Source organism: Wolffia australiana, chromosome 4 (genome assembly GCF_029677425.1).
Source record: "Wolffia australiana isolate 7733 chromosome 4, ASM2967742v1".
NCBI classification, from domain to species: domain Eukaryota; kingdom Viridiplantae; phylum Streptophyta; class Magnoliopsida; order Alismatales; family Araceae; genus Wolffia; species Wolffia australiana.
In genome coordinates, this window is record NC_135838.1 from 1,789,593 (window position 1) to 1,808,355 (window position 18,763).

The following is an 18,763-nucleotide window of genomic DNA, read 5'->3' on the forward strand; positions in this document are numbered from 1 at the left end:
ATGCCGATTTTCATTCGTCATCGTCATCTACATTAAATCGAACGAGTATTCGATGACGATTTGATACCGTTATTTCGTCCTATCTGAGAGTTCATGGACGGATGATAGAGCGGGTGACGGAGCGGCAACGGACAGAACGGATGACGAAAACAGGTGAGTATGGTCACCGGGAGGTGACCGTAAGAAGCATGATATAATTTAATATTTACTTTATTAAATAGGATGAAACATAGCAAGTTTGAAGAATGCCCCTTCTCTCTCCTCTCCGCGTCTCTTTCTCTCTCTAGACTGGAGCTAGAGGAGGAGGAAAAAGAGGAATCAGAGGAAGAGAAGCGAGAGATTGATCGATAGATTGGTTGATTTTGTGGTTTTTAGCTGGATCTTCGGGTACAGGACAAGCTATGGAGCAAGAAATTGATCGATTTGGTTGATTTTGAGGTTTGTGGCTGGATCTTTGTGCACAGGGGAAGCTATGAAGCAAGAAATTGATCTAAAGACTGGTTGATTTTGAGGCTTGTGCTTGGATCTCGGTGCGCAGGGGAAGCTATGGAACGAGAAATTGATCGACTTTGAGGTTTGTGGCTGGATCTTTGTGCACAGGGGAGACTATGAAGCTAGAAATCGATCTATAGACTGGTTGATTTTGAGGTTTGTGCTTGGATCTCGGTGTACAGGGAAAGCTATGAGGCGAGAAATCGATCGATAGATTGGTTGATTTTGAGGTTTGTGGTTGGATCTTGGTGTACAGGGGAAGCTATGAAGCACATTCTGAAGAAGCTGCACAGAGGAAGCCACGATGGGGGGCGTTCTTCGCACGAGTCGAGCGCGGCGCCGTCGACGTCGCAAACGCCTTCAATTTCCGATCCCCCGCCGTCTCCGGGGGAGGGAAGTGTTGGGGGTTCTACGCAGGGAGATTACTTCGCATCGGAAGAGGAATTTCAAGTGCAATTAGCGCTGGCGATCAGCGCGTCGAATTCAGATCAGAGGATTGATCCGGATGGGGATCAGATTAGGGCTGCTACGTTGCTGAGCCTGGGAAAAGATCAGAGCGGCGTTGTGAGAGATGAGAAGGGGGCTGCTGAGGCGCTGTCGAGGCAGTACTGGGTCAGTTGCTCTCACTCTATTACGAGATTTTCTTTTCTAATTTGTTGTTGCTGTGGAAAGATCTGGCTGCCAGAATAGGTTGATATTGTTCTAATCAATTGAATAAAGATGAAATTACTGGTGGATTAGAATGACTTAAGTCTTAGTAAATGGGAAATGCTCTTGTTTTGACTGCGGTGCCAACTAGAAAGGAATCGAACTCCATAGCTTTGTTCAAGTTTGAAAAAGGAAGGTAGGACGTGATCATGAATTATAAGTGATTTTGATTGATCGTTCGATGTTGTCAGATGTTCACGAAGCTCTTATGGTTTATAATATTGTTACAGAAAATATTATAAACTGATGGGCAGTGCGATTTTATAGTAGTGGCCATGTGGATGAAACTTATGTTTATTCTTCGGATGTTTTGTTTTTTTTTCAAGTTTCTTTTTTTTGTCTCTGTTCGTATAATCAGAACAATTGGGCTGTTTATGTTGTTTGGCATGCGTCAATTATTTGATATGGGCACCTGTGACTTCATGTTGGTTCAAAGTGACAGTTTATTTTTCGGTTTGATTTTGAATAAAATGCTTTTATCACTTTCATTTTTTTCATGTCGCTCTGTAACGATGGGTATTCATTTGCCAACGGGGCTCAAATTGTTCGAAACAATCTTCGTTGTTGCGTGTTATTTAAACATTCCAGCATATGAATTATTTCCCATTCTAGACCCATTTGGTCATTTGAGTTCATCCTGGAAATCATAATTAATCTCGAAAAAAGAGACACTTCAACGATTTTAAGGAAATATTTTTAATCTCTAATTCGTATTTTGTTGGATGTCTAAAAATATGGTTTACAGCTTATATTGTTGTCTTAGTATTTGCTGTTTCCGTGGACTCCTTGGTGGATTCTCGCCATCATATTAGTTCAAACACCTTGACCATGTGACGTGAGGATTCTCGCCATCACTTGAGACTCTTTTCTTGAAATGCAGGTTGATATGTGTAAACATGTTGCATAGGTTAGCATGTGGAAATTGATTAATTTGTCAGTAACTGTTCCATGTTCTCCCCGAGTTAGTCTGACTTATCCCCTGTGTTTCTTGGTTGTCTATTTGTTTCAACCTCCCACTTAAATTATATTTTAAACAAAATTGGTTGCTCTGTGATCAGATTTCTCTCTGATCCGGCATTGACGATTGTCTTTTTTCAGCGCGGGAAGAAGCCCATGTCCTTTACAACTGACAAATCAACTTCTACCCAACGGATAGAACCTTCCAAAGATATCCTGGACATTTCAATACTTTCATAGATAACCTTTCTCAGAGAAACGAATTTTGAAAAAGAAACTCGTATCCTATACAACTGAAACATTAACTTCAATACAACGGATAGAACCTTTCAAAGATAACCTGGACATTTTGATACTTTTCCAATGATTTTCCTTTATCTCTGATCAGTACTTATAATTCAATATTCCAAGATTTATAATCTTCCATGATTTTATCTGGGCAGGACTACAACGTGCTCGACTACGGTGTGAAAGTTATTGATGGATTTTATGACATATTTGGGCTATCTGTTGATCATGCTGGGAGGAGCATGCCCTCTCTTGCTGATCTTCAGGCAAACATTGGAGATCTGGGTTTCGAAGTCATCATCATAAATCGGGCAATTGATCCTGCTCTTGTGGAGCTTGAGCAGATTGCACAGTGCGTGGCTTTAGACTGCCGTTTTGCCGGCATTGAGCTTCTGGTTCAAAGAATTTCGGATCTTGTTACAGAACATATGGGAGGTCCTGTTAGAGATGCAAATGACATGGTGGCAAGGTGGGTAGAGCGAAGTTCTGAGCTGAGAACTTCTTTACACACAAGTTTGTTGCCTATCGGGGGCATCCGGGTTGGTTTATCTCGTCACCGTGCGCTTCTTTTTAAGGTAACTTTCATTCTAGTTTCCTCTATTTACCAGCTGCTGCAGTTCGCCATATACCGGTTAATTGAAGGATTCAACCTCAAGTTATTTGATTTTTACTTGTAAGAATATGTATGATCAAGGTCGAGTGTTTGTCCAACGGAGTAATTAGTTTATGAGTCCATTTTCTAGGAACATTGGATCCCAGTAAAAATTATCTTATTTGAAAGATAGATAAAAAGATAGTGAGTTAAATAGATCAGTATATAGAAAGAATGTGACCTCTTGAGGTTAAGTCAGAAGGATTGATAGATAGAAAGATAAATATATAAATGTATGTATCTGTATATAGATAGATAGATAGATTAGTGGATTAATAGACATATTGATAGATAGATAGATAGAAAGGGTCACATTTATTTAGGTGTACCATTACCATTGACATTCATAGGTGCCTCCTAACGACAGAAGTTTTCTTCACGAAAATCACGGGAAAATGTGGAATGCATGGAATTAGGGACAACATATAAAACACTATCCGGTGAGAAAAGAATTTGAAATCTGAATCTGTGAGGTAAATCTTGATCATTCTTTTCCCTTTGTCTTACGAATGCGAACTCGTGAGATTTAGTTCAGTGAGATTATATTCAAGAGATTCTCAGCAGGAATAACGGAATTCCTGGCTAACATCTAAAATAAGACCCAATGACAAAAGACCTTAAGAAATGGATTTATTTTGAAATAAAGCTAGAACTGCCCTCGCCTTTTTTGTCTGAAGGATGTGAACCCCTGAGGTTAAGTTCCGTGAAAATATCCTCCGGCATTTCTTTGGGGGAAAAATTCTTTTGGGGAATAGTTGAATTACGGGACACCATATGAAATAAGACCTATAATTGAAGACCTCGAGAAAGGGATTTATTTTGAAATAAAACTTGAACTTTCCTCTCTTTTTGAGTCTCAATGATGTGAATTCCTGAGGATAATTCCGTTTAAATATCCTCAAACATGTTAAATTGATTCGACCATATATATAGTGGGATATTTTTAAAACATTTATAGCCGCTGGTTCTGGAAATAAGTTTTTTTCCAGTGTTTTCTACTTATTGTGAGCTCTGAAGTCTCTCAATTTCGGAAATTGATCAATGTCATCTTTTCCATTTTCATTGTTTTTCCTTTTTTTCACTTTCAGGTGTTAGCCGATCATATTGGTATTCCCTGCAAACTTGTGAAAGGAAACCATTACACTGGCATTGATGATGATGCTGTTGATCTTATCAAATTGAGCGACAGGTAAGCACAAGTCATTCAATGTCATCCGTGCCTTTATTATTTTTTCAATTTAATAAATAAAGAGTGATAAAGTACAAGGGCTCTGTTTCTCTTTTTATCACATACTTTCACTTCGACTGATCAAGATCTTTTCTTTTTACTTTGTCTCCACAGAGAGTTCTTGGTTGACCTGATGGCTGCCCCTGGAACTCTCATTCCCGCCGATGCTCTCAATGGCAAGGAACCTCCTTCCAATTCGGGTAATAATATTAAGAGGATAGGTTCTGGAGCACACAAACCCGTTGAATATGTAGGAATATCATCAGGCTTGGGTTCTTCCCAAGGCCAAAGTAGCATGGAGTCATCATCTAGAAGTGTTTTGACTGAAGAAATGCTGTCATCCCACAAGAAAAACTACGATATTTCCTCTCCGTTGGATGGGCCAGATGAAGAGGACACTCTGGATTCTAGGAATCTATTTGCTGATCTCAATCCATTTTTATCTGCAAAATCTTCTCAGTTGATGATAAAGTCTTCTGAAGGCAGGAGAAATGAACCCCAAAGGCGCAGGGATAACGCTGCATCTGGCCCCGGAAGACCTCCTCTTCCCCTTGTTTGGAAAAACAGGTCTACTTCTAATGATTATTCAAATAACAGCCGACAGGGAAACTTTCCTCGCAAAAATCTTCAGATGAAAGACCATCAAGCGTCGGCATCTTCTTCCAGCAACTCGATCTCTGTTGATGGGGTCTCTTCGGAAATTCCTAGACATATTTCTTCAAAGGAAAAGCGAGCGAGTGCAAATGGAAGAAATAATGTGAATGAAGACATTATATTAATGGAAAAGCCACGTCAGATTGACGCAAGTACCCAGGGATTGATCTCAGACTACAGTGGATCAGGCGGTCCACATCCCTGGAAAAAAATGATGGGTGCAGATTTCAAAGAGGAGGAGGGAGCTTCTAGCGCCTTGGACCATTTTCTGACTCAACAGCTTGATCCAATGCTCGATGATGTGGCAGAATGTGAAATATTGTGGGAGGACCTTGTTATTGGAGAAAGAATTGGATTAGGTAATATTTGAAACTTGTTTCATTTAGTTTGTCTTCAACTGGTGTTTGCTCTAGCAATATAATCTGTTTGAAGGAACAAGTGCCAGAGAAATTTTTTTGCGGATGATGATGGATATCCTCAATGTCATCCAAAACGCGTCATCATCATCATCATTGTCATCCTGGCCTCAGATGAATGACGATGACGATTTGATCCTTATCTCTCGTCATCTGACTGAAGTCAACAGATTGATGATGACAATTCGGTCATCTTTTTGAAAGAACAAAAGTCGGAGATAATTATGGTGGAAGATGATGGATATCATCAATGTCATCCAAAACTTGTCATTGTCATCATCAATGTCATCCAAAACTTTTCATTGTCATCATCAATGTCATTGAAAACGTGTCATTGTCATCCTGGCTTTAGATGAATGATGACAACGAGTTGGTCATTATCTCTCATCATCTGACTGAGTACAACAGAATGAGGGTGAAAAGAGGCGATGACGAGACAAATTTGTCATCATCATCCTGTCTACAGACGGGGGACGATGATGATGTCAAATTTATCATTGTCATTGTCATTATGGCAGCGCAGTTTAGATCTCCTTTATCAGTGCCAAGGAAACAGTACACAATTTTCTCTTCGTTTATGCCAAAAGAGAGCTTGTATGGTCTGAAGTTGAGGTTTTCTTAATCGTTTGCTTTGTGTTAGGTTCGTATGGGGAGGTGTATCGCGCTGACTGGAAGGCCAAGGTCAGACTACTTTTTTCTCATTCTTAAACCTTATTTTTAATGATTATAGTCCTTTAACTATTCAATATACCTTAAGCTCTTTGATGGAATGGTCTTTAATTATTTGAATAAGAAATGAAGCTTTTAATCTTGTGAGCGTTGTTCTTTCAGTTTGAATCATCCTGCATCTGGAAGAACGAATCAAGTGTAAGGTCCCAATCATATGTTTAAATATCAACTGTTTGACTGAAAATATCGTTTGACTGTGAAGGCTGCATTGGGGTGCATTTAATTCATCGTATTTAAATATCAACTGTTTGCGGGCTGGTTTTTTGAAAAATGTGGTGATATACATAAATTTTAAAACATTTCTCTGTGATTATCCATTTATACTGGATCAAGGGAATGATATGATTAGGATTGTTCGAATGACCATAGATTTCTAAATTGCTGGTTAATGAATTTGTTATCATGAACTTTTCAAGTTTTTTTATTCATCTTTGAACTATGCATATATCTGCCCACGGATTGTCTTCAACTCTTTATCAAAACGAATACTTTTTGACAATTATCCTGTTATTTGGATTTCTGTTAAAGAACAACCTAGCATGCGAACTTTGATGTTTTTTATTAACATTAAAGTGTGTTTGACTGGAAAAAAATGATATTAATATTGTTTATTTTACATAATTGTGTATTTTATTTGAAATGAAGAATATTAACTACTATATTGATTCTTTTCAAAAAAAATATACTACTCTATTGACACTTTTTCTTTGACATGGATTTTTATAGCTAATGATTATTTTTTGGAAACTTGTAAATTTTGAAAGTTACTCTGATCTATACACGTCCGTCTAATCTTTCTTCTTTTTACAGGAAGTTGCTGTGAAGAAATTTCTTGATCAAGATTTTTATGGGGATGCCCTGGACGAATTTCGTCGTGAAGTACGTCAATATTTCATTAACTCAGAGTCATCGTCGAAATTAGTCTTATTAATGATAAACTAATCTTTTTTCTCTCAATTTATATTCTTTGTGATGGAATCAGGTGCGAATTATGCGTAGACTGCGACACCCTAATGTTGTTCTTTTCATGGGCGCGGTGACTCGTCCACCTCATCTCTCCATTGTCACTGAATTTCTTCCCAGGTGACACTTTCATTATAATTTTAGCACGCGGGCACTTTTTTTTGTGTTTTAAATGAGATATGGTCCTGCTCTTGTCGTACTGTATGTACTTTCCTTAATTAATATTTTCATGCTCATTGGGTAAAAGCTTTGAATTCTTTCTATTCAAATTCGAATCTTGCGCCTTTCATTTTCTCAACATTTATCTTTTAACTTCTTTGCATTTTATTTATATTGTGAATTTTCTAAAGTTATCAATTTGAGCATCTATATGGACCGTTCATTTTTTAGAGTTTTGATATGGAAGAACTTAGAATCTACTTGGTTCATTTTCTGATAGAAGGCTTTTGATTTCTCAGGGGGAGCTTATATCGGATTCTTCATCGTTCAAACTCCCAAATAGATGAGAGACAACGGATTAAAATGGCCCTTGATGTGGTAAGATAAACTTTCGGAAAACTAATTATTTATGGAATCAGCAAATTGGCTTACCTAAATTTTTGTCTCTAGGCCATGGGGATGAATTGTTTGCACACCAGTTCTCCTACAATTGTGCATCGCGATTTAAAATCACCGAATTTGTTGGTTGATATGGATTGGAATGTCAAAGTAAGTTTGCCATGGGTGTAATTTATTCGTTAGTTTTTTGTTTTAGTATATTTTACAATTTTTCTACTGTCAAATCTTTTGAGATTACGCTTTACTTATGTTACTATCCCCATGGAGATCTAACAAATCAAGAAATGGGACGAGGGGTAGAGAGGAGAATAGGAGAGATGGAAGAGGTAAGAGAGAAGAAGAAAGAACGATAGGTGAACAAACTCTCAAGAACCTCCGAATCGGGAGTTTTTACCCTCACAAAAGCCGGATACAGCTACTCATGCCAAGAAACACATGTTGATCTTTCATCAAAAGTCCCTCTAATGACCTTACAAGGGGGTATTTATAACCCTACGATTTCAAGAATCGGTTATCTCATCAAAACTCTAACAACTTAGTCCTTGATATTATTTTTTGCACTTCAAACGTTGAGCTTGTTTTTTTCATTGGGAAGGTTACTCTAGTACTGATGACGTGTCTTATTTTCTGCAAACAATACTATATGATTTCTACAATTAGTTCAGATTTTTATTAAAGTGTATTTCATGATGTCTCTGCTATCATATCCGCTGATTTCAGCTTTACATGATCCTAAAAGATTGGATGAATTTTTCTCACGGGCCCTTTGGTCCATCTGATGATGTGTTTATTTTTTTGTGAAAATAAAGAAATACATGTTCTATGACTTGTTCAGGTTTGTGATTTTGGACTTTCGCGATTGAAGCATAACACCTTTCTATCATCAAAATCTACCGGGGGAACGGTATTTTTTATAAAATTACGAATTTTTTAGCCTGAAAAATATGCCTTTATAATTTTTTTGATATTTGAGACTTTTTTTGTGCTTTAGCCGGAGTGGATGGCTCCAGAAGTCCTGCGCAACGAGCCATCAAACGAAAAGTAAGTTTGATCCTTGTCTTTGATTAATGTTCCCTCTGGTCATTTTTAAATAAATCCTTCATAATTGCTCCTTTTGCAAATTGCATCCATGAACTTTTTCTTTTCAGAAATCATTATTTTGGGGGATTTTAGTGAGTGGCAGGCCTTCTAGGCTCGTGTATGTATTCCCTTGACCTCGGAACGAGAACGGAGCATAAGCCGTCGTGCCTTATGTTCTATTTTGTTCCTCTCCATTTCATCATCGGGTCCCGGTGATTTACACAAAGTTCACAGACTTCCTCTGTCTGTTCCGTCATCCCTTCCAAACATCCAGCTCCCTTGACGGAAACTGCACTAAACTACATAGTTTGTGATGGATGACCGATAGGATCCTTGAGAGGATCCTCAACCTATCTAGGGTAGTTTCGTCATGTTAGCCCACAGGGGCATTTCAATCATTTGGCAATATGTATTTCCTTAAAATAAAGATGCCCTCCCTTTAGGAGGGCAGCGAAGAAGTAGATTGAAGTAAGGTCTTCTTGTCTCCCCTCTCCTCGTCTAGGTCTGGTTTCTCTCGCTCCCTCTACGATCGCTGTCCTTCATGATCGTCTCTACTTCACCGCATCTTCAGGCGGCTCGTCTCCGGCCGATCCCCCCCTCAGCTCGGCCTTCCCCCGACCATTCCTGCTCTCCTCTCTACCCCGGGAACTTCTACCTCGCCTCGCCCGTCTACCCTCTTTCGGATACGAGCCTAGATCCAGGATCATATCTGTAGATCTGGATCATCCCGGACGTGGACGAAGGACGGGACGGGACAAATTTCGTCCCGTCCTACGTCCGATGTTAGCTCTGGGACGAAGGATGGGACGGTTTTTCGCCTGCCGACAAAAAAGCCGTCCCGTCCAATAATCTCGGGACGGTTTTTCGTCCCGCCCAGTCCTCCCGGGATGAATTTTCGTCCCAAAATTCTCCCGGACGAAAAAAACCCATTTTATATTTTTAATATATTAATATTTATTTTTCTAAGTCTTTTAAGGGAAATATGGAGGAGAGAAAATGTAAATGGACATATATACAAGTAATTCTGAGCGGCGTCAGTTTGCACGTGCAAAAAAACACAAGGACCTTGATGCAAATTGTCATAGCGAGGCCACGTGGCGAGATGTCAACCGTCGGATGTGAATCCGGCGGTTTTTAGTCCACATCCGTCCGTCCATTGTCCTAGACCTCCGGACGGACGGTTTTTTCATCCCACGGGACGAAAACCGTCCCGTCCGGTGGTCCCCCAGACAAATTTTCGTCCCGAAATTCGTCCATATCCTCGGACGGGACGATTTTTTCATCCCGGGATGAAAAAATCGTCCCGTCTGCGTCCCTGAACTATAATCATATCAATGATTGACCTGAATGCTGTGCCGTTCTTTCCGTCCATCCTACATCATTGTCTGTTGTCCTTGTGTGAACGAACCTTAGTTGGCCTCTATGACGAATCATGGGCTTTCGACAGGTGCGATGTGTACAGCTTCGGTGTTATCCTATGGGAGCTTGCCACGTTGAGGTTGCCGTGGAGCGGGATGAACCCAATGCAGGTCGTGGGCGCCGTTGGATTCCAGAACCGACGTCTGGAAATTCCCAAAGACATCGATCCATTGGTCGAGCGTATCATCTGGCAGTGCTGGCAAACGTAAGTACTATCATGGACTTTTTTATTTTTCTTTTTTTAACATAAAAATGATCATTTTATTTTATAACACGTCTTTAAAAAGTGGGAGGATATATATATATAGAAATTGCCAGGGAAATATTTTCTAATATATTCCTTGCAAGAAAAATATTTTCTTATATAATCTGTAAACAAGAAAAGAACAATTCTTGATAGCAAATGAAAGAGATTACAGGGTTTTATAGGAAGCCCTAATGGGCTGACTAGAGAGGGCCCTTAATGGGCTAACAAGAGAGAAAATAAAGACATGTAATACTCAGATCAACACTCCCCCTCAAGCTGGAGCGTGGATGTTATCCACACCCAGCTTGGAACAGAGCTCCTCAAACCTAGGGGCATGAAGCCCATTGGTGAAGATATCTGCAAGCTGTTCAGCGGACGGAACATAAGGCGTGCAAAAATCTCCCGATTCAAGCTTCTCTTTGATGAAATGGCGATCGATCTCGATGTGCTTTGTACGGTCATGCTGAACGGGGTCACGAGCAATGCTAATCGCCGATTTGTTGTCGCAGAACAGCTGGACAGGAGAGGGAACTGGACACCGTAGCTCACGAAGAAGCTGGGTAATCCAAAGTGCTCCACACAGACCATGCGCAATGGTACGGAACTCCGCTTCAGCACTCGATCGAGAGACCACTTTCTGCTTCTTGCTCCTCCAAGTAATCAGATTGCCGCCCAAGAAGGTGCAATACCCAGATGTGGACCGACGATCAACCACAGAGCCGGCATAATCTGCATCGGTGTAGACTTCAAGACGCAGGCCGGTATGGCGACAAAACAATAATCCACGGCCAATGGTGCCCTTCAGGAAACGGAGGAGACGATGAGCAGCATGAAAATGGCTCATGCGAGGAGTCTGCATGAACTGACTCAGAACACCCACTGAATATGCAATGTCCGGGCGAGTGTGGGTGAGATAAAGCAGTTTTCCCACAAGTCTTCTATATGGGCCAGGCTCAGCAAGCTCCTCATCCGCATCGGCACCAAGTCGATGGTTCGCATCAATCGGTGTCGAAGCAGGCTTGGTGTCCTCCTTTCCAAGCTCACAGAGAAGGTCCACCGTATACTTTCTCTGACAAATAAAGATCCCGCTGGAAGAATAGGCCACCTCTATGCCAAGAAAGTACCTCAACGGGCCAAGATGGCGAATAGCAAATTCCGACGAGAGATACATAGCCAGCTCAGTAATGGTCGTCGTATCATCACCCGTAATAATGATGTCATCCACGTACACAAGAAGAATAGCGACTCCCCCTGACGTGGAATGGCGGTAGAAAAGGGTGTGATCACCATTACACTGACGGTATCCACGACGCTGCATGGCCGTCGTGAAACGGCCAAACCAGGCACGAGGAGATTGCTTCAAGCCATATAATGCTTTCTTCAGGCGACAGACAACAGACTGCGGAGACGATGGCACTAAGGAAGTGTAGCCAAGAGGTAATGCCATGTAGATCTCCTCAGTCAACTCTCCATGCAGAAAAGCATTCTTCACATCATATTGTTGCAAAATCCAGCCCCGATCCGCAGCAAGGGCCAATAAGATCCGCACAGTATTCAGCTTGGCGACGGGAGCAAAGGCCTCCTGATAATCAATGCCATGTTTCTGAGTGAACCCTTGTGCCACAACCCGGGCTTTGTGGTGCTCAATAGAACTGTCAGAATTATGCTTCACAGCATACACCCAACGGCTACCCACGAGATGCTTCCCGGCCGGTAGAGGAACCAGATCCCACGTTTCATTGTGAGCAAGAGCCTGAAGTTCTTCCGCCATGGCCTGACGCCAATCACGGAAATGAAAGGGCAATGTCCACCGTCGTGGGAAGGAAGTGGCATCAAGGGAGGTGAGAAGGGCATGATAAGAGGTGAGAGGCGATGAGAGGAGATAGATTCCGCCAACGGATAGAGGAGAGAGGCAGGAAGAGGGCAGCACGGCTAATGAGGAGGTGGCAGGAGGGGTGGAGGTTGAGGTAGACGGGGCAGCAGGAGGCGAAGAAGGAAGTCGAGGCTTGCGGCGAGCAAGGTAATACCATAGCGTTTTCAGGCGGGCAGCGATGGATAGGGAGCGGAGGAATCGAAGAAGGTGCAGCAGAAGGGTCGGCGCAGGAGCAGATACTGGAGGAGGCTCCACAGGAGAGGACTGAGGCGGCGGCCGGAGGCGGGTGGGAGGCACAATTGCTGGAGGAGCAACAGGCGGAGACACGTCGGGCGGGGCTGGTGAAGAGGGCGAGGGGCGAGGATGAGGTCGAGTGGATCGGAGGGAGATGGGGGCGATGAGGGTTCAGGAGAGGAGGAGGAATAGTAGGGGAGCAATTCATCAAGCGTGGCATCTTTGGTGACGACGAGAGGGTGGATGATAGCATAAATAGCCTTTTTGGGTGGAAGAATAGCCAACAAACACACACTTGATAGCACGGGGATCCAGTTTATCACGACCAAGTTGGTGGTTGGGCGCATAGCATACACATCCAAATACACGAGGAGTAAGATGAGTTCGGAGAGAGAGTTGGAAAGGAATGCTGAAGTCGGTCAATGGGAGTGGAGTAGTCAAGCACTTTCGAGATGGAAGGCGATTAAGAAGATGGATGGCGGTGGAGCGGCTTCCCCCCAAAAATACGTGGGCACATGCATATGGAAGAGAAGGCTCCGAGTCATTTCAAAGATGTGACGGAATTTTCTTTCGGCAACGCCATTTTGCTGTGGTGTATAGGGACAAGAAGTTTCATGGATAATGCCTTTGTCTTGGAAGAAGGTGCTTAACGTGGTGTTAACGTAGTCTTTAGCATTGTCGGATGAGGCGGCAGAATGGATATAGAGAATTGAGTTTGGATAAGGAGTAAAATTGAGGAATGACACGAGATATCTCGATTTGTTCTTCAAGAAATATGCCCACGTGAATCGAGTAGCGTCGTCAATAAAGATGCATAACCACCAAGAATCGGAAGTACTATGAATAGGGAAGGCCCCCACATCGGTGTGAATAAGGAGAATGGGGTCGAAGAATGAGAAGGCGAGATAGGATCATTAGTACGATGATGTTTGGCAATTCGACAAGCAGTACAAACAAAGCGGTCCACAGAATGGCCTTGAAAGAGTTTAGGAAAGAGACGATAAAGAGTAGCAAAGAAGGATGGCCGAGGCGTCGATGAAGAAGCCTGGCAGCTCGTGGGAAGCCGAAGGGAAACTGCCGCAGCAGCAAAAGCAAGAGAACTCGAACAAGGGCCAGACAAGATAGAGCCCCTCATGCTCCTCAGCAATGGAAATCGTCCTCCCGACACCTTATCACGATAAAAACATGAATTAGGAGAGAAGGTAAGGTCTTGTTTCAAGTCGCGAACAAGGCTAGATAGGGAGAGAAGATGATGAGTAAGGCGAGGAACATGAAGAACTTTAGATAGATGCATAGAAGAGGAAAGGGCCACACGACCAATACCCGCCACGGTGAGAAGATCGCCAGAGGCTGTTTTAACTTTGGAGGAGCCAGAAACGGGTGCATAAGTTTGAAAGGCTCGAGGATTTGGGGTCATGTGGGCGGTGGCACCGGAATCAAGAAGCCAAGTGGAAGAGGAAAAAGAATGGCCAGGAGGGGATGTAGGTGTGGGAAGACTGGTGGACATACCTGCGTGGGCCAAGGAGCATGAGCCCACGACTGGAGGATCAAGCAAGCGGCGTAGACGCTCCATCTCTTCCGCAGTGAAGCTAGCGAGCGAGGCACTAGTCGGGAGAAGACCGTACAGCATAGGCACTTGACCCGGGGGGGCACGGACGAGGCGGCTGCAGCAAGGTTGCTCGGTTGTGCGCGTTTCCGTTGAAGCTTGTAGCACGTCTCCTTAGAGTGACCTCGCTTCTTGCAGTAATTGCAAAACAGCGAAGGATCACCCTTTGGAGAATCCTCCGTCTGAGCCGTCGGACCACGTGGCAAAGAGCCGGGTGGTGGAGTCGTCGATGGGCGTGCAGACGAAGAGGAATGAGCTACAAGTGCCGAAGCCGAGTTCTGGGCCTGCTGAAATCGGGATTCTTCAACCCGCACACTGTGGAGCGCATCCTTGAAGGTAGGACCAGTCTCCCGATGAATAAGCTGAGCCCGTACAACTTCATATTCCGGGTTCAGTCCCATAAGAAACTGGAAAACCCGAAGTTGAAGAGTATATTGGCGGTCCACCGAATGGGGGTCGGGCGGCATGTAGTAGTCAATTTCATTCCACAACGAAATGAGCTCCGTACTGTACTCCATGATAGACCGGTCCCTTAGCGCAGGTTAGCGGCCCGATGTACCAATTAACAGAGTCGCAATGTTGTGCTTCTTGGAGTGGCTCTCAAGTGCTGCTTCCCAGACCGCCCGAGCCGACTCTAGAGACATGAATTCACCTTTAACACTAGGTGAAATACTGTCCAAGAGCCAACGATGAACTACCCCCTCAACGTCCAGCCAGTCATAATACTTGGGATCGGTCCGGGAAGGTCCGTCTTCTAGAAGATGGCGCATGAGACGCCCTTTTAAAGTTATCTGGACGTACTGGCGCCATTGCAGGAGATTGAATCCAGTAAACATACCATCCGGAGGCATCCGAGGCAAAGAGGATGGTCCAGAGGAGGACGACCAATTCCCGGGCTCGAGAGGCACCGCAGATGCATGTGGCGTAGATACCGGCGTCGAGTCTGGCGTAACAGTAGAGGTCTGGGCTTCAACCGGGTTCGTCATGATGAAAGCAGAGTAGACCACAGTCAGAAGGCGCCGGGCAGCGAAGCCGGGACTGCAGGCGCCGAGATGTCGGGCGCCGGGGCGCGAGCCAGGGCGGTGGGAGCGAGCCGGGCGGCGCGAGCCGGCGCGCGAGCGGGCAGCGCGAGCCGGCGGCGCGAGCGACGGCGTGAGCCGGAGGGCGCGAGCCAGGCGGCGCGAGCCGGGAGCGCGAGCCGAGGTGGCGCGGGCCGGGGCAGCGGCGCGGGCGGAAGACGCTGGGACGGCGGATGTCAGAACGGCGAGCGCCTGGGAGGCCCGGAGCGAGACGGCGAGAGACCGGAGCGCGAGATCAAGCGGTCGTGAGAACCGCCGAAGATCGGAGCGCAAGGTCGAGCCCAGGAAACCCAGATTAGGGTTAGGGTTAGGGCTCTGATACCATGTAAACAAGAAAAGAACAATTCTTGATAGCAAATGAAAGAGATTACAGGGTTTTATAGGAAGCCCTAATGGGCTGACTAGAGAGGGCCCTTAATGGGCTAACAAGAGAGAAAATAAAGACATGTAATACTCAGATCAACATAATCGTCTCTCTCCTTATCAGATCCCATGTTATGGAAATTTGATACTGGTTTTATGCTTCCTTTAACGTTGAGGATGGGATTTTTGAAAACAGATTTGTTTTATTTTGCTTTTTTAGTTATATAGATGAGTATAAGGAAATTATTCATTCATCTCTGTTTATTTCTCTCATCATCTGGCAATTCTGTCTACGTACGCACACCTCACAATACCCACCTTATTATGGAAGTGATTTTGTGTAAAATTAACGTTTTATCTTACCATTTGTAAAGTTGATAGAATTTTTTTTGAAGAAATAAAGTTGATAGGAATCGCGTAGAAGTATTATTGCGCTAATTATTTCTCGCTCCTTATTTTCTTAAAGTGCTGGCTAACTTACGCAATCGCCAATCTTATTTTTTTGTGATATCTAATGGGAATGTTCTGTCAAATTATTATATTTTTTTACATTTAGAAAGTGGATTGGAATTATGTAGGAACTGTTCTCTGCTCTAATCATTAATTTGTCCTTGTTATCTAAAATGCTCCCTAACTTCTTATGTTCTTTGAGTTATCGAGTGAGGGGTTTTTGTGCAAAATTATTCTATTCTATTATTTACATTTGGAAAGTAGATAGAAATTGTGTAGGAACGGAAACAACTCTCAGTAGGAATTATGCAACAACCATCTTATGAAACTTTGCTTTCTCATAAATATGCATTAAGCTGGGAATTATGCATTAAGCTGGGGATTTCTCATAAATATTTTTTTTACTTGGGGAAGCTAAATACAATATTTTTATATATTTTCAGTGGTCCCTCTTATGAGGCATTGCTTACCTTTGTTTTTGTTACAGCTTTCTCCTAATTATTTTTTACCTTGGAAAGATAAAAAGTTATTTTTAAAAAATATTTTTTTCAGGAATCCATCTTATGAAACTTTGCTTAGCTTTGTCTTTGTTGCATTAAGCTGGGGCTTTCTCTTAATTATATTTTTTACTTTGGGAAGCTAAAAATATCTTTTCACGGATCCATCTTATGAAACTTACCTTAGCTTTGTTCGTGTTGTATTAAGCTGGGGCTTTCTCTGAATTGTTTTTTTGCTTTGGGAGGTTCAAAGTGTTTTTTTTAATATATTTTCAGGGACCCATCTTTTGAAACTTTGCATAACTTTGTTCATGTTGCATTAAGCTGGGGCCTTCTCGAAATTAATTTTTTTACGGTGGGAATCTAAAATTATAATTTTTCAGTGACCCATCATATGAAACTTTGCTTAGTTTTGTTTTTATTGCATTAAGCTGGGGCTTTCTCGTAATTAATTTTTTATACTTTGGGAAGTTAAAATTATAATTTTTTTAATATATTTTCAGCGATCCATCGTATGAAGCTTTGCTTAACTTTGTTTTTATTGCATTAAGCTGGGGCTTTCTCGTAATTGATTTTTTTTACTTTGCGAAGTTAAAATTATAATTTTTTTAATATATTTTCAGCGATCCATCGTATGAAACTTTGCTTAGCTTTGTTTTTCTTGCATTAAGCTGGGGCTTTCTCGTAATTGATTTTTTAACTTTGGGAAGTTAAATTTATAATTTTTTTAATATATTTTCAGCGACCCATCGTATGAAACTTTGCTTAGCTTTGTTTTTCTTGCATTAAGCTGGGGCTTTCTCGTAATTGATTTTTTAACTTTGGGAAGTTAAATTTATAATTTTTTTTAATATATTTTCAGCGACCCATCATATGAAACTTTGCTTTGCTTTGTTTTTATTGCATTAAGCTGGGGCTTTCTCGAAATTAATTTTTTTACTTTGGGAAGTTAAAATTATAACTTTTTTAATATATTTTCAGCGATCCATCGTATGAAACTTTGCTTAACTTTGTTTTTAATGCATTAAGCTGGGACTTTCTCGTAATTGATTTTTTTTACTTTGCGAAGTTAAAATTATAATTTTTTAATATAGTTTCAGCGATCCATCATATGAAACTTTGTTTAGCTTTGCTTTTGTTGCATTAAGCTGGGGCTTTTTCATATTTATTTTTTAACTGGGAAGCGAAATTCAATATTAGTTATTTATTTTTTGAACAATAATATTATTTAAATTATATTTTCAGGGATCCGAGTTTGCGACCTTCTTTTGCTCAGTTGACCGCTGCGCTGAAGCCTTTGAAGCGGCTGGTCATCTCCGTTGACCACCCCTCACCGGGCCCACCAGTTCATCTTCAGATTTCTGTGCATTCCAACCCCTAAATTTTCAATAATTTAGGGAAAGCCCAAAAAAAGTTGTGGGGAGGGGGGAAGGCGCAAATAGCCGTTCCCCTCTCTCTTCTTTTGTTTTTCCTGTCCGGGGATTTAGGAGAAAAAGGGGGAGAAGAAAATTGTAAAATACCCCCCGTTTTTTCCGTAATTGTGGATTCCCCCCTGAGAGAAAAAAAAGTCAAACCCGATGCAGAAAAAAATTTCTTGTAAAGATCCCTTGTCTGTATAGGAATTAATTTTTGTTCTGATTAATTTCACTGTCTCTCCCTTAGACACTAGTTGTAATTAACATTTATATACTAATGGCAACAACTTGGTAATCATCCCTATTTTATTAAAAATAAATAATTTGAAACACTCTATTACAGGCCGAGGTATAACTTCCATATGCATTTCCTTCCTGTAGTGGGCGTCGATGAGTAGGGTCCGTGTAAAAATTAATATGCATAAAATGCATGAAATCTTCCTGGTATGACACTCGGGTAGGTCATACCAGGGACTTTGTTTCTTGCCAGTAATAAAGAAGTATATAATGGATTGCTAGATGTGAGAAAAAATATTGTAAAGATCCCTTATCTGTATGGGAATTGGTTTTTGTTCTAATTAATTATCTCTCCCTACCAACTACCGGTGCTGACATTAAAAGTTATTGGAGAGTAATAGTGGGGGGGCATTCATGTCATCCAATTTAATTAATGTCCATGTATATTAAAACCATCCGGCCGATTGCCTTAATCTTCCATATTTTCTCAAAAAAACTAGTCATACATTAATTGAGGATTCCCCCCTGACACATCCGAGGCATATTCAGCAACTAGCCGATATATGAAGATTATATGCATCTCCTTTCTGTAGTGGGCGTGGACGAGTGGGGCCTATG

At 42.0% G+C, this 18,763-nt stretch overlaps 1 protein-coding gene across 4 annotated transcripts; it reads left to right on the plus strand.

The window, feature by feature from the left end:
* The first annotated feature begins 238 nt into the window (after window positions 1-238).
* Window positions 239-18,135, plus strand: EDR1 (Protein kinase superfamily protein). Of its 4 annotated transcripts, none has more exons than XM_078574777.1 (15): window positions 239-648; window positions 749-1,104; window positions 2,601-3,020; window positions 4,186-4,286; window positions 4,440-5,338; window positions 6,036-6,076; window positions 6,227-6,262; window positions 6,935-7,003; window positions 7,107-7,207; window positions 7,546-7,624; window positions 7,697-7,795; window positions 8,481-8,549; window positions 8,637-8,686; window positions 10,173-10,349; window positions 17,739-18,135. In XM_078574777.1, exons 2-15 carry the CDS (start codon window positions 757-759, stop codon window positions 17,872-17,874), a joined length of 2,625 nt encoding a protein of 874 aa, XP_078430903.1. In that variant the 5' UTR covers window positions 239-648; window positions 749-756; the 3' UTR covers window positions 17,875-18,135. The 4 variants fall into 4 exon arrangements, with proteins under 4 accessions (XP_078430903.1, XP_078430905.1, XP_078430904.1 ...); XM_078574779.1 differs by having other exon boundaries at window positions 239-574; window positions 675-1,104; XM_078574778.1 differs by having other exon boundaries at window positions 239-1,104.
* Window positions 18,136-18,763: the final 628 nt, after the last annotated feature.